The following is a 14,363-nucleotide window of genomic DNA, read 5'->3' as shown; positions in this document are numbered from 1 at the left end:
AATAGGTGCAGGAGTAGGCCATTCAGCCCTTCGAGCCAGCACCACCATTCAATGCGATCATGGCTGATCACTCTCAATCAGTACCCCGTTCCTGCCTTCTCCCCATACCTCCTTAAGAGCTCTATCCAGCTCTCTCTTGAAAGCATCCAACGAACTGGCCTTCACTGCCTTCTGAGGCAGAGAATTCCACACCTTCACCACTCTCTGACTGAAAAAGTTCTTCCTCATCTCCGTTCTAAATGGCCTACCCCTTATTCTTAAACTGTGGCCCCTTGTTCTGGACTCCCCCAACATTGGGAACATGTTTCCTGCCTCTAATGTGTCCAATCCCCTAATTATCTTATATGTTTCAATAAGACCCCCCTTCATCCTTCTAAATTCCAGTGTATACAAGCCTAATTGCTCCAGCCTTTCAACATACGACAGTCCCGCCATTCCGGGAATTAACCTAGTGAACCTACGCTGCACGCCCTCAATAGCAAGCGGTTTTACAGCACTGAATAAGCAGAGAACGTGTGGGTTTCCGCCAGGTGCTCCGGTTTCCTCCCATCTCCCAACGATGTGGGGGCTTGTAGATTGATTGGCCTTTGGAAATTGCCCCGAGTATGTCGGGAGTGGATGAGAAAGTGAGATAATACAGGACGAGTGTGAACGGGTGATTGATTGGTGGTTGGCGTAGACTCGGCGGGCTGAAGGACTTGCTTCCCTGTTGTGTCTGTAAAATAAACCAAGTGACGATCTATTTTCCTGTTGTCTTCTCATTGAAACCCATAGCATCGAACGTGAATGACACCCAGGCATGTCCTCGCTGGAGATGGGATGTTCAGCTGCTCCGACCGTGGAGGGATTCACCAAGTCGACTGACCTGGTAACAAGCCAACAAGATCGCACTGGGGAGAAGCCGTTCACCTGCTCCGAGTGCGGGAAGGGATTCGCTTATTTATCCAAGCTGGCGAGCCACCAGCAGGTCCACGCCAGGGAGAAGCCGTTCACTTGCCTGGAGTGCGGGAAGGGATTTCTTCGGGCGTCCGATCTGCGGATCCACCGGCGGGTCCACACCGGGGAGAAGCCGTTCACCTGCTCCGAGTGCGGGAAGGGCTTCACCCGGTCCTACAGCCTGACCCGACACCAGCAGGTCCACACCGGGGAGCGGCCGTTCGTCTGCTTCGAGTGCGGGAAGGGCTTCACCGAGTCGTCCCAGCTGCTGATCCACCAGGTCTCGCACACGGGCGAGAGGGCCTTCGCCTGCCCCGAGTGCGGCAAGCGGTTCATCCACTCGTCCCACCTGCTGACGCACCGGCGCATCCACACGGGGGAGAGGCCGTTCACCTGCTCCGTGTGCGGGAAGGGGTTCATCCACTCGTCCCACCTGCTGATGCACCAGCGGATCCACACCGGCGAGAGGCCCTTCACCTGCCCCGAGTGCGGGAAGGGCTTCGTCCACTCGTCCCACCTGCTGACCCACCAGCGGGTCCACACGGGGGAGAGGCCGTACACCTGCCCCCAGTGCGGCAAGGGCTTCACCCAGTCGTCGTACCTGGTGAACCACCAGCGGGTCCATACTGGCGAGAGGCCGTACAAGTGCACGGAGTGCGGGAGGGGATTCAAGCAACTGTCCAACTTGCTGAGCCACCAGGTGGTTCACACCGGGGAGAGGCTGTTCGCCTGCCCCGAGTGCGGGAAGGAATTCACTCGGGCAGCCTACCTGGTGAAGCACCGGCGAGAGGCCCTTCACCTGCCCCCATTGCAGCAAGAGGTTCATTCACTCGTCCCACCTGCTGAAACACTAGCGGGTTCACTCTGGGGGGAAAGTTTGAAGGCACCGCACGTTGAGTGTTGAACCACTGTAGCTGTTGAAATCTAAGACTGCTTCACACGTGACTGCTGACGCTGGGCTTTGCGTTTACAGTTACTGCCCATTACTCCCAGGACTAAACCCTGATCACCGGGGTTGGGGTTTGTTTTAACCCATAAAATCACCCTTGAGGTTAATATTCTTGATGTGATAAATAAACCAGTTCTCTTTAAACCTTGCATCTGGGGTCATCACTGTCTCTGTCAAACACGCAACTGGGCTTGAATTCACTGGAATTGAGACGGGTGAGAGAGGATCATAGGAACATATAAAATTCTTAAGGGTTTGGGCAGGCTAGATGCAGGAAAAATGTTCCCCATGTTGGGAGAGTCCAGAACCGGGGATCACAGTTCAAGAATAAGGAATAGGCAATTTAGGAGAAGAGGAAAAACTTTTTCACCCAGAGATTTGTGAATCTGTGGAATTCTCTGCCACAAAAGGCAGCAGAGGCCAATTCACTGGATGTTTACTGAGTTCATTGAGTTTGATTTAGCTCTTCGGGCTTGCAGAATCAAGGGATAAGGGGAAAAACCAGGAATGGGGTACTGATTTTGGATGATCAGCCATGATCATATTGAATAGCGTCTTGATGGGCCGAATGGCATAATTCTTCTCCTATCGCTTTTCGCCTCAAAAACCAGGGCAGATCGGTAGCCATAAAAATGCGTGGATGGAATAAGGGCCGGCCTGTGTTTCGGAGGGGGTATTTCGAGGGACGGCTACTTTAGTTTAGAGATACAGCACGGAAACAGGCCCTTGCGGCCCACCGGGTCCGCGCCGACCAGCGATTCTCGCACATTAACACTATCCTATACCTACGAGGGACATTTTTTACATTTACCAAGCCAATTAACCTACAAACCTGTGCGTCCTTGGAGTGAGGGAGGAAACCGAAGATCTCGGAGAAAACCCACGCAGGTCACGGGGAAAACGTACAAACTCCGTACAGACATCACCCGGAGTCGGGATCGAACCCGGGTCTCCGGCGCTGCATTCGCTGTAAGGCGTCACCATGCCGCCCTCTGTTAGAAGTCACGTTTAAACAGAGGGAGAAATATGAATGGGGAGGGGGGGGGGTGGTGAAAGAATGAGACCATCAGAGATAAACACAAAGTGCTGAAGTAACTCAGCGGGTCAGGCAGAAATTTGGGCATTTTCCTGATATTTGATCACATTTGCTCTCTCTCTCAGTTTGCATGCAGAAGAGCAACATTATTCACCAGAGGTATGAAACATCAATCGCTGATATGCAGGGCCAGTGGGCGTGGGGAAGAGAGTGGAAGTTTTGTTGCCTCCATCACAGTGAGGGGGTGTTTGGAGTCACTGTGATGGACGTTTGTGTTCGAGTTATGTGTCTTGTGTTCTTTTTTGTATGACTGCTATGTAGTTTCGTTCGGTACCTTGGTACCGAATGACAAATAAAGCTCTGTTATACTGTCATACTGTTATAATAGAGACACAAGAGACTGCAGTAACAAACAACTTTGCCGGTGGGTCTCATTGATTCGGGCCAGTATGGGGGAATGCTCAACATTTTGCTTCAATACCCTGCATCAGCACTAAGAATGGAAGACAGGAGATGCCAGTGTAAAGAGGACAGAGCCTGTGGTGACACAAGAGCCGAGGCCAGGCAACGAGAGGCCCTGTAACACATATGGCTGGAGCGGAAAGAAAAGGCTTATCTGGAGCGGCCTAGATAAGACTTAATCCAAAACAGGATGGTGGAATTCGAGAAAATAGAGAAGCTGGAATCGTTCTCTTTAAATAAAGTTTAAGGTGGCATTTAATACTAGTGAACAAATCGATGGCAGGTTTTCATTGAACAGATCATGGTTCATTGGTACATGGATAGGACAGGTTTGGAGGTGCAGGAGAAGGCCATTTAGCCCTACGAACCAGCAAGTCTCCCAAAGGTTAACAAACAACCTCTTTTACGAGGGGACCGCATTTGGCGAGAAGAATCTGGACATTTACGATATCTACATATTAGAGACATGGGAGGATTTACAAAGTGCCAAGAAACGTAAAATTAAAGTTCACTCCGGGGAAAGACAAAGATGAGAGGCTACGGAGACATTGATTGATGATGGTTTATTTCAACTCTACAAGTCACCATTGTGTCGTGAGGGCAAAAAAAAAATCCTACAGTTACTGCAGCTCACTGAAGCAGCCTGGGCTTGCTCACACTGCTTCCCAATGTACACCCCTAACAAACTGACTAGTTCGATGGACTCGCCACTGATCTATGGTCTGTTTTATTTTGTGTCTGTGTAAAGTCAGATTAAGTGTACGGGTAAAGCGTAACCCCCCCCCCCCCCCCCCCCCCCCACAGGGTGATCAAGAACAAACAGGAAGTGACACAGCTGGCGTCCTGGTGCCGTCGCAACAACCTGGAGCTCAATGCTCTTAAGGCAGTGGAATTGATTGCAGACTTTAGGAGAGCTCCCCCTCCCCTCTCCCCACTCACCATCAACGACACCACAGTCAAATCTGTGCAGTCATTTAAATTCCTTGGAACTGTCATCTCCAGGGACCTCAAATGGGAGGCCACCATTGACTCCACAGTCAAAAAGGCCCAACAGAGGATGTACTTCCTTCGACAGTACAGCTGAGAAAACACAATCTGCCATAGGCAATGATGGTCCAGTTTTATACTGCCATCATAGAGCCTGTCCTCACCTTGTCTATCATGCTCTGGTCTGGCTAGCCACCAAGCATGACATCCGGAGGCTGCAGCGCATTGTTCCATATCCAAGAAGAATCGCCTTTATGGTTTATGTACATCATGTGTAAAATAAGATGAAGAGAGAAATAGAGCGTTGCTTTAAATCAAAGTTGCTTCTGATCCATGGGAAGGAACTTTGAGATCTATTTATCTCCATCTTGCCTCTCACACACAAACACACACATTCATATATATATATATGAATATATAAATTAAACTTATATATATATATATATATATATATATAAGTTTAATTTGTGCAGAGTGTGTGTTTGAGCAATACAAGGGAAACTGCACAAAAGAGGGGGCTGGGGACGAAGGACGGGAGTGAAATGGGCAGAAAAAAATAATAAATAATAAATTCAGACAAATTAAGCAGGGAGAAAACATTAAAAAATAAAAATAACAACAAAACAAGAGTTGATAGATGAGATATTTCCTGCATTTTAATGGTTTCATCACACATACTGTTCCCCCACAACACTGATTGCACTGCGAGGGGCATAGCGAAAGACTGGTTTTGCCTACTAAAAACCTCACCCATTCCTTTCTCTCATGAGATGCTGCCTGTCCCGCTGAGTTACTCCAGCTTTTATGTGTCTATCTTCGGAATAATTAGCATTATGAGTCCACCCGTTGGCTGGGAGGGGACGGCGACGAGGACCCGCCCCCAACCCGGGTAATTGGGGATTGGTCACCCAAACGTCGGATCGGCAGCGCTGGCGCACGCGGAGAGGGTTTAAAAGCGGAGTCTCCCCCCGGGGGAGGGGGATTGCACACAGACATGGGGTTGGAGCGCAGCCTCAGGCGAACGCGGGCAAGACCAGCAGAGAGCCGTGCGGGAAATGATCCGAAGTTGTCAGGGGCGCAGAGGCCGCGGGTCGTCCTGCGGAGATTGCGTCTTCCAGCCCGGAACCACAGCAGGTAGGTAGTGAAACACGCCGGATGTCAGGGCGAATGGAGGAGTAAACGAGGTCGAACTGTTGCACAATCCGAGAGAGCAAGAGCGATTGATTTCATGTTTGTAGTGGCCAAACATATTGGTTTTAGTGGACAGTGAGAAACAAAGAACTGGAAGTGCTGGTTTACACCAAAGATAAACACAAAGTGCTGGCGTGACCACTCAGCTGTAAGGGGGCATCTCTAGAGGAAAGGGGTAGAGGGATGTTTCGGTTCGGCATCCTTCAGACAAAAAGTAGTGGCTTGGGGGTGGGAGAGGTGAAGAGTTGGCTGCGAAAAAAAACCAGGATGCCTGTCTCGCCTGCTGCCTGTCCCGCTGAGTTGCTCCAGCATTTTTTCTCTACCTTCGATTTAAACCAGCATCTGCAGTTCTTTCCTGCACTCCTCTAGCTGCATCCAGTGTTCCCGATGTGGGCTCCTGCACATCGGCGAGAACAAACGGAGACTCGGTGACTGTTGAGCTGAACACTTACGATCGGTCCGCCTGGGCCTGTGGGGTCTCCCAGTGGCCAACCCTTCCAACCACCTGTCCCATTCCACACTGCCCAATCTGTCCTGGGACTCCTCCACTGCCAGAGTGAGGCCGCACATAAATTGGAGTAGCAACACCTCGTGTTCTGCTTATGTAGGAAAATAACTGCAGATGCTGGTACAAATCTAAGGTATCACAAAATGCTGGAGTAACTCAGCAGGTCAGGCAGCATCAAGGAGAGAGGGAATGGGGTGACGTTTCGGGTCGAGACCCTTCCTCAGACGTGTTCTGCTTGGGTTGCTCACAACCCAGCGGTATGAACGTTGCATTCTCTCACTTTAAGTAACTTCATCTCATACTCTCCCCCTCCCCCTTTCCGCTTCCCTAGTCGTTTAATCAGTTCCGCCGTTCTCCACATTTCTTCTCTTGAGATCACACCTTCCCCAGCCAACAATAGACCGCGTCAACGCCCTGCCCGAGGTCATTTGTGGCTGGTCCTGATAGGTTCCGGTCTTTTCTCGCCTGCAGTTCTCTCCCGCTCCCCGCCGCCTAGTTTTAGCCTCGACCCAAAACCTCAACCTCACCCGTTCATTTCAAGCAGAGATGCCGCCTGACCCTCTGACTTTGTTTCAATCACCGGTTGCTGAAACTTCTGATTCGACGAACCGCTGTTTCAGAGATGTCCGGACGTGGAGCAGGTATAACATCAAAATCCCGGGGAGAGGGAACTTGCACAAAGGCGTGGGTTTGCAACGCGGGCTCGGACAATCCCGAGCAAGACGAGCAAAGGGGAAATGCGGCGAGAACGGGCGACCGGGGAGCGAACCGGGACGCGGCAAACTGTCAGGGGCTCAGAAGCCGCGGGCCGTCCTGCGTAGATTGCGACTTTTGCTGCTATCACCTTTCGCCTCATAAACCAGGGCGAACTGTTGCACAGACCGAGATAGCGAGACCGATGGATTTAATGTGTTTAGTAGTCAAAGTTATTGGTTGATACGTACAGATCAGCAGGCGAGTTAAGGGCCGGTCTGTGTTTCGGAGGGGAAATTCCGAGGGACAGCTACTGTTAGAAGTCACGTTTGAATGGGAAGGAAGGAAATCATCAGAGATAAACACGAAGTGCTGGAGAAACTCCGCGGGTGTGGCAGGATTTCTAAAGAAAAAAGGGAACGATGTGCGAGGGTGGGGGGGAGGTGAGAAACAGATTACCTCAGGCAGGGTGGTTCCCTGGTAAACTAATTGTTGGCCAGGGAAGGTGTGATTTCAAGAGGGATACATTGCGCAATCTGTCGAAATGGTTAAACAACTGGAATGGGAGAAGAGGGCAGAAGGGAGTTTCAGCAGAATTGACTAAAAATAGAGAGAATTCAAATTTCATGTCGCCGGGTTTGTCAGCTGCCCGAGTGAAATATGAAGTGCTGCTCCTCCAGTTTTTGCGTGTGGCCTCACTCAGGCAACGGAGGAGGCCCAGGGCAGAAAGGTCCGTGTGCGAATGGAAAGGGGAGCTGCAATGGTTCGCAACCGGGAGATTCCGTCGGCGTTGGTGGACTGAGCGCAAGCGTTCAGCGAAACAGTCGCCGAGTTTAGGTTTGGTCTCGCAACGAATTGCGGTCCACATCGGGATCACCGGTTGCAGTAGATGAGATGAATACTACCAGACTCAGGAACGGTATATTCGCCTTTGTTATCAGGCTTCTCCACGAGTTATGGCGCTGTCCGATTCACCGCTACCCCTTTGCGGACATTAGACTTCGTCCAATGCTGGGAACTATATTCTGCTCTCCGTATAGTCCACTTTGGTTTATAACTTGTACCTGAGTTTGACTTGATTGTATTTATGTATGTAAAATGATCATATTGAATGACGGTGTAAGAAAATAACTGCAGATGCTGGTACAAATGGAAGGTATTTATTTCACAAAATGCTGGAGTAACTCAGCAGGTCAGGCAGCATCTCAGGAGAGAAGGAATGGGCGACGTTTCGTCTCGACCCGAAACGTCAGCCATTCCTTCTCTCCTGAGATGCTGCCTGACCTGCTGAGTTACTCCAGCATTTTGTGAAATAAATACCTTCGATATTGAATGACGGTGCTGGCTCGAGGAGCCTAATGGCCTACTCCTGCGCCTATTTTTCTATGTTTCTATGACTGATCTCTTTGGATAGAATGCAGAACAATATTTGCATTGTATCTCGGCACATGGACAATAACAAGTGTAAATCGACACCTGACGCTTTTGTTTTCAATTCATTTTGCAGCTTATCGGCATCGGGGGAAAGTTCAACCCAAACAACATGTCTGGCTCGGCCAGGGTCACTCGACCCACCGGGGTCTGAACATCAGCGGCCTTCCGCCGTGGAAGCAAAAAGCTTCGGCGGGGAGAAACCGTCCGCGGGTTCTGAGATTGGGCGAGGATCCAGACCGGCGAAAACCCAGAGCAGTCACCCCACGGAGAAACGGTGGAAATGTGGGGACTGCGGGAAGGGGTACAGTTACCCGTCCCGACTGGAGATTCATCGCCGCAGCCACACCGGGGAGAAGCCGTTCCCCTGCTCCCTGTGTGGGAAAGGGTTCCCTTCCCCGTCTTCCCTGAAGCAACACTGGCGGATACACAACGGGGAGAGGCCGTTCATCTGCGCCGTTTGTGAGAAAGGTTTCTCTTCTTCAACTTCCCTGACGGAGCACCACCGGGTTCACACCGGGGAGAGGCCGTTCGCCTGCTCCGAGTGCGGTGCGGGACACTCCTGTTTAAACGCCCTGAAGAAGCACCACCGGGTTCACACCGGGGAGAGGCCGTTCGCCTGCTCCGAGTGCGGTGCGGGATACTCCTGTTTCTCCTCCCTGAGGAAGCACCAGCGGGTTCACAACGGGGAGAGGCCGTTCGCCTGCTCCGTGTGCGGGAAGAGATTCGCTCGGAATGACGCTGCGATGTCGCACGAGCGAGGTCACACTGGGGGGGGAAACATTGCAGTTCTGAGTGCGAATCCTCAGCCCGAGGACCCAACAACGTTCATACTGGGGAGAGGCCGTTCACTTGTTTTAGACGCGGGATGGGATTCACTCAGCCAGCCGCCCGTGGAAGCACCAACGAGTCCACAAGTGACTGCAGGAGCTGGATTCTGCTGCTGTAAATGATGTCCACAGTGAGATCACGTTCACCGTCCCAGCTCGAGTTAATTCTGCTGGTGTTTACAGTCCCAGTATCTGGGCTGGATGTTAATGTTGGAGGCAAATGCTGAATAAATCCTGTAGATCTTGATCATCAAGTGTGCTGTCTATTTAATGTCTAATCATAGTCATACAGCACAAAAACAGTCCCTTTGGCCCAACTCGCCCAGGAAGACCTGCCCATGTTTGGCCAATGTCCCTCTATTCTTTTCCTCCCCATATGCCGGTTTAAAAGTCTTCTTTAATACTCCAACAAATTCCAATGTTCTGGAGAAATGTTGAAAAAAACACCTTGATTTAGGTTGTCTGCTGTCTATTTAAGGACTGGTCCTATTCATAACCAATAGACAATAGGTGCAGGAGGAGGCCATTCGGCTCTTCGAGCCAGCACCTCCATACAATGTGGTCATGGCTGATCATTCTCAGTCAGTACCCCATTCCTGCCTTCTCCCCATACTCCCTGACTCCGCTATCCTTAAGAGCTCTATCTAGCTCTCTCTTGAATGCATTCAGAGAATTGGCCTCTACTGCCTTCTGAGGCAGAGAATTCCACAGATTCACAACTCTCTGATGGATACAGGATGCAGTGCTCGGATACAGGGCCATGTGGAGTTTGTATGTTTTTCCTGTGACTGTGGGTTTTCTCCAGGTGCCCCACTTTCCTCCCACATACCAAAGACGTGAAGGTTTGTACATTAATTTACCTCTGCAAATTGCCCCTTATGTTTGGGAGTGGATGAGAAAGTAGGATAACAGAGAGCTGGTGTGAACGGCCTATTCCATGCTGTATTGTGAAATTAAACTTAAATTGGGGTCATGCAGCACTTTTGGCACAAGTCCATGCCAACTAAGGTAACCCTTCTAACCCAGTCCCACCTGCCTGCATTGGGCCCATGTGTCTCTAAACCTTTCCTATCTTTGAAGTGGGACAATGGCAGGGCCACATTGCAGACACAAGAGACTGCAGATGCTGGAATCTGGAGCAACAGGAATCTGGTGAAACTCTGGGTCGTGCTGCAACTCTGGGGGGAATGGTTGATATTTCAGCTCAATACACGTTCACAAGTTATAGGAGTGGATTTAGGCCATTCGGCCCATCGACTCTACTCCGCCATTCAATCTCTGCCACCTAATCCCATTTTCCTGCCTTCTACCCATAACCCTTGACACCCGTTCCAATCAAGAACTTGTCCATCTCTGCCTGACAAATATCCACTGGTTTGATCTCCACAGCCCTCTGTGGCAATGTGTTCCACAGATTAACAACCCTCTGACTAATGAAGTTCCTCCTCACCTCCTTTCTAAAAGGGTACCCTTTAATTCTGAGGCTATGACCTATGGTCCTAGACTCTCCCACCAGTGGAAACATCCTTTCCACATCCACTCTTTCTATGTCTTTCATTATTCTGTAAGTTTCAATGAGGTCCCCCTGTAAGGGCTAACATTACGAATGCAGCAATGTGGGTTTTATTGCAGGAGTGTAAAAGCTCCAGCTCGGATTATTCCTGGGGCATCCTGTTGTCAGCATGGAAGCACGGTTCATGGCTGATATCAGCAACTGGCCTCAAAGCTTTGAAGTGTTAAGAAGAACATCTTGCCATATGGACTGCCCTTTGTTCCCAAGAAAGAAGAGGTCACGATGGACACGACGGACACAGAGGTCCCGAAAGACACATAAAGATTTATAGGGCGTTGTAAACGTGCCATATAAGGCAGTGATGGAAAAATACTGGCACATGTATTTAGGGTATAAAAGGTGTGTAAATGCTAGCTTTCGGAGAGAGAGACTACACTAGCTTCCTGAGCGTTTCTATATGCTTCGGTTTCTAAATTCTCTCCCACCTGGGTGAGTAGAATAAAGAGGTTAAACGAATTCGGTTGGCTGACTATTCTGTTCATAGGGCACGAACTACAACACCCCCTCAACCTTCTAAACTCCAACAAGTACAGGCCCAGTGCTTTCAAACGCTCATCATATGCAAACCCACTCATTCCTGGAATTAGTTCAGTACAAGTATCAGTATATATATGTAGGGAAGAGCTGCAGATGCGAGTCAGGCAGCATCTCTGGAGAGAAGGATTGGGTGATGTTTCCAGACTGAAAGGTCTAGACCCGAAACGCCACCCATTCCTTCTCTCCAGGGATGCTGCCTGACCCACTGAGTTACTCCAGCATTTTGTGTCTACCTATCAGTATATATAAGCATTTAGAAACATTGGATTCAACAATGGCTGAATGGGAGATACCAGAGGGTAACGGTTGACAATTGTATGTCAGGTTGGAGGCCAGTGTCTAGTGGAGTGCCCCAAGGATCTGTGTTGGGTCCACTGTTGTTTGTCATTTACATTAATGATCTGGATGATGGTGTGGCAAATTGGATTAGTAAATATGCAGATGATACTAAGATAGGTGGAGTAGTTGATAGTGAGGTAGATTTTCAAAGTCTGGAAGGGTGGGCTGAAAGATGGCAGATGGAGTTTAATGCTGATAAGTGTGAGGTGCTGCATTTTGGTAGGACAAATCAAAATAGGACGTACAGGGTAAATGGTAGGGAATTGAGGAATGCAGTGGAACAGAGGGATCTGGGAATAACTGTGCATTGTTCCCTGAAGTTGGAATCTCATGTGGATAGGGTGGTGAAGAAGGCGTTTGGTATGCTTGCCTTTATAAATCAGAGCATCGAGTATAGAAGTTGGGATGTAATGTTGAAATTGTACAGGGCATTGGTGAGGCCGAATCTGGAGTATGGTGTGCAGTTCTGGTCGCCAAATTATAGGAAGGATGTCGACAAAATGGAGAGGGTACAGAGGAGATTTACTAGAATGTTGCCTGGGTTTCAGCACTTAGGCTACAGAGAGAGGTTGAACAGGTTGGGTCTTTATTCTTTGGAGCGTAGAAGGTTGAGGGGGGACTTGATAGAGGTTTTTAAAATTTTGAGAGGGACGGACAGAGTTGACGTGGGTAGGCTTTTCCCTTTGAGAGTGGGGAAGATTCCAACAAGGGGACATAGCTTCAGAATTGAGGGACAAAGGTTTAGGGGTAACATGAGGGGGAATTTCTTTACTCAGAGGGTTGTGGCTGTATGGAATGGACTTCCGGTGGAAGTGGTGGAGGCTGGCTCGATTTTATTATTTAAGAGTAAATTGGATAGGTATATGGATAGGAGGGGATTGGAGGGTTATGGTCTGAGTGCAGGTAGATGAGACTAGGTCAGGGAGAATGGTCGGCGTGGACTGGTAGGGCCGGACAGGCCTGTTTCCATGCTGTAGTTGTTATATGTTATTGTTATATGTTATATTAGATACGCATCTCGAATACAGTACAAGTGTACAGCAGTAGTACACTGAGACGGCACAGAATCGCCAGTACGGCGTCATTTTCGGGTCCCAGTTGTTGGAAATGCAGGGATCTTGATCCGTACTTGATATTCCGCATCAGGACTAAGAATGGAAGAGGGGAGCTCGGCAGTGCAAAGAGAGTGTGGTGGCATAGGAGCCAAGGAAGGGCAACACGAGGCTGTGTAACAAAAATGGCTGGAGCTGAGAGAAAATGTATTTAATTGTAAACGATTTACAATTTTACCAAAGCCAATTTGCCTGCAAACCTGTACGTCTTTGGAATGTGGGAGGAAACCGGAGCTCCCAGGGAAATCCCACTCCGGTCATGGGGAGAATCTACAAACTCTGTGCAGACAGCACCCACAGACAGGATTGAACCTGGATCGCTGGCAGTGCAAGGCAGCATCTCTACTGCTGTACCAATGCTGTATAGAGGGGTTCCCCGGGTTATGTAAGGGTTCCTGTGAATTGAACACAAACTGGAATTCCTGGCAATCAATTTCCCCCAAAATAGCAATGTGAAATTTTTATCCCAGACGGGCTTATGGAACTTTAGTTGAATTTATGTTTAAAAATTCAGCATGAAAACAGATTCTTCATCCCACTTAGTCCATGCTGACCATCAATCACCCATTCACACTAGTTCTATGTTATCCCACTTTCTCATCCACTCCCAAAACATTAGGGGCAACTTACCGAGGCCAATTTAACATACAAACCCTCAAATCTTTGGGATGTGCGAGGAAACCAGAGCACCCGGATGATGGTCATGTGGTCGCAGGGTGATTGTGCAAACTCCACACAGATAGTACCCGAAGTCAGGGTCGAACCTGGGTTTCTGGCGCTGTGCGACAGCAGATCTACCTGCTGCACCACTGATTTGCGACAAGTAGAGGGGGAAGGACAGAGTTGTAACCATCGAGTAAACTGTGAAAGGTTTTAGTCTGAATGCAGTATGCATCGACTGACCAGGCAGCTAAACTATAGATCAATGAGAAAACGAACCACAATTTAAGAATAGAAAAAGGTGTTCATACGTTCTTGGAGCAGATTTCAGCCATTCGGCACATTGATCTACTCCGCCATTCAATCATGACTGATCTATTTTTCCCTCACAGCCCCATTTTCCTGCCTCCTCCCCAAAACCCCTGACACCCGTACTAATCAGGAATCTGCCATTCTCCACCATAAAAATACCCATTCGGATGAGATAAATCAATATTAATATAAGCGGCACGGTGGCGCAGTCGTTCAGTTGCTGCCTTACAGCGCCAGAGACCCAGGTTTGATACTGACCACTGGTTCTGTCTGTGTGGTTTGTACGTTCTCCCTGTGATCACATGGGATTTCTCCAGGTACTCAAGTTTCCTGCTACATTGCAAAGATGTACAGGTTTGTAAGTTAATTGACTTCAGTAAAAATGGTCAATTGTCCCTGGTGTGTAATAGTGTTAATTTGCAGGGATCGCTGGTCAGCGTGGACTCAGTGGGCCGAATGACCCGTTTCTGCACTATATCTCTAAACTAAACTAAAATACTCATATTGCTGGGTTTGTAGGCTGCCCATTTTTTGTGTTGTCTGCAAACTTACTAATCAACACACCAAATCACTTCTAAACTCAAATCATTTATATATCCAAATCATTTATATATTCACAAGCAGCAAACTTCCGAGCACTGATCCCTGTGGAGTACTGGTCACAGTACCCCAGTCAAAACAAAAACTCTTCCACCACTACTCTCTACTGCTAAGCAACTTTTGAATGTAATGGCCATAAAGTCTCTCGATTGTTAGAAAATCGATCTGGTTCATCAATATTTTTATGAAGGAAATTAAAAAATCGAT

At 49.0% G+C, this 14,363-nt stretch overlaps 1 protein-coding gene and 1 pseudogene across 2 annotated transcripts in view; both read left to right on the top strand.

Moving 5' to 3' along the window:
* The window catches only part of LOC144601120 (uncharacterized), a 37,404-nt pseudogene extending 35,395 nt beyond the window's left edge, over positions 1–2,009 (top strand). Inside the window, exon 2 of the transcript XR_013548243.1 lies at positions 775–2,009. The product of XR_013548243.1 is annotated as an uncharacterized LOC144601120 (transcript). The remainder of the gene's footprint in view (positions 1–774) is intronic.
* Positions 2,010–5,353: 3,344 nt separating this feature from the next.
* The window catches only part of LOC144601449 (uncharacterized), a 34,040-nt gene continuing 25,030 nt past the window's right edge, over positions 5,354–14,363 (top strand). Inside the window, exons 1-2 of the mRNA XM_078413582.1 lie at positions 5,354–5,504; positions 8,270–9,138. Coding sequence (XP_078269708.1) covers positions 5,365–5,504; positions 8,270–9,138 — 1,009 coding nt within the window. The 5' untranslated portion in view covers positions 5,354–5,364. The remainder of the gene's footprint in view (positions 5,505–8,269; positions 9,139–14,363) is intronic.

Source organism: Rhinoraja longicauda, chromosome 16 (genome assembly GCF_053455715.1).
Source record: "Rhinoraja longicauda isolate Sanriku21f chromosome 16, sRhiLon1.1, whole genome shotgun sequence".
NCBI classification, from domain to species: Eukaryota; Metazoa; Chordata; class Chondrichthyes; order Rajiformes; family Arhynchobatidae; genus Rhinoraja; species Rhinoraja longicauda.
Note: the sequence above shows the minus strand (reverse complement) of the source record. Positions and strands in the feature narration are given on the sequence as shown.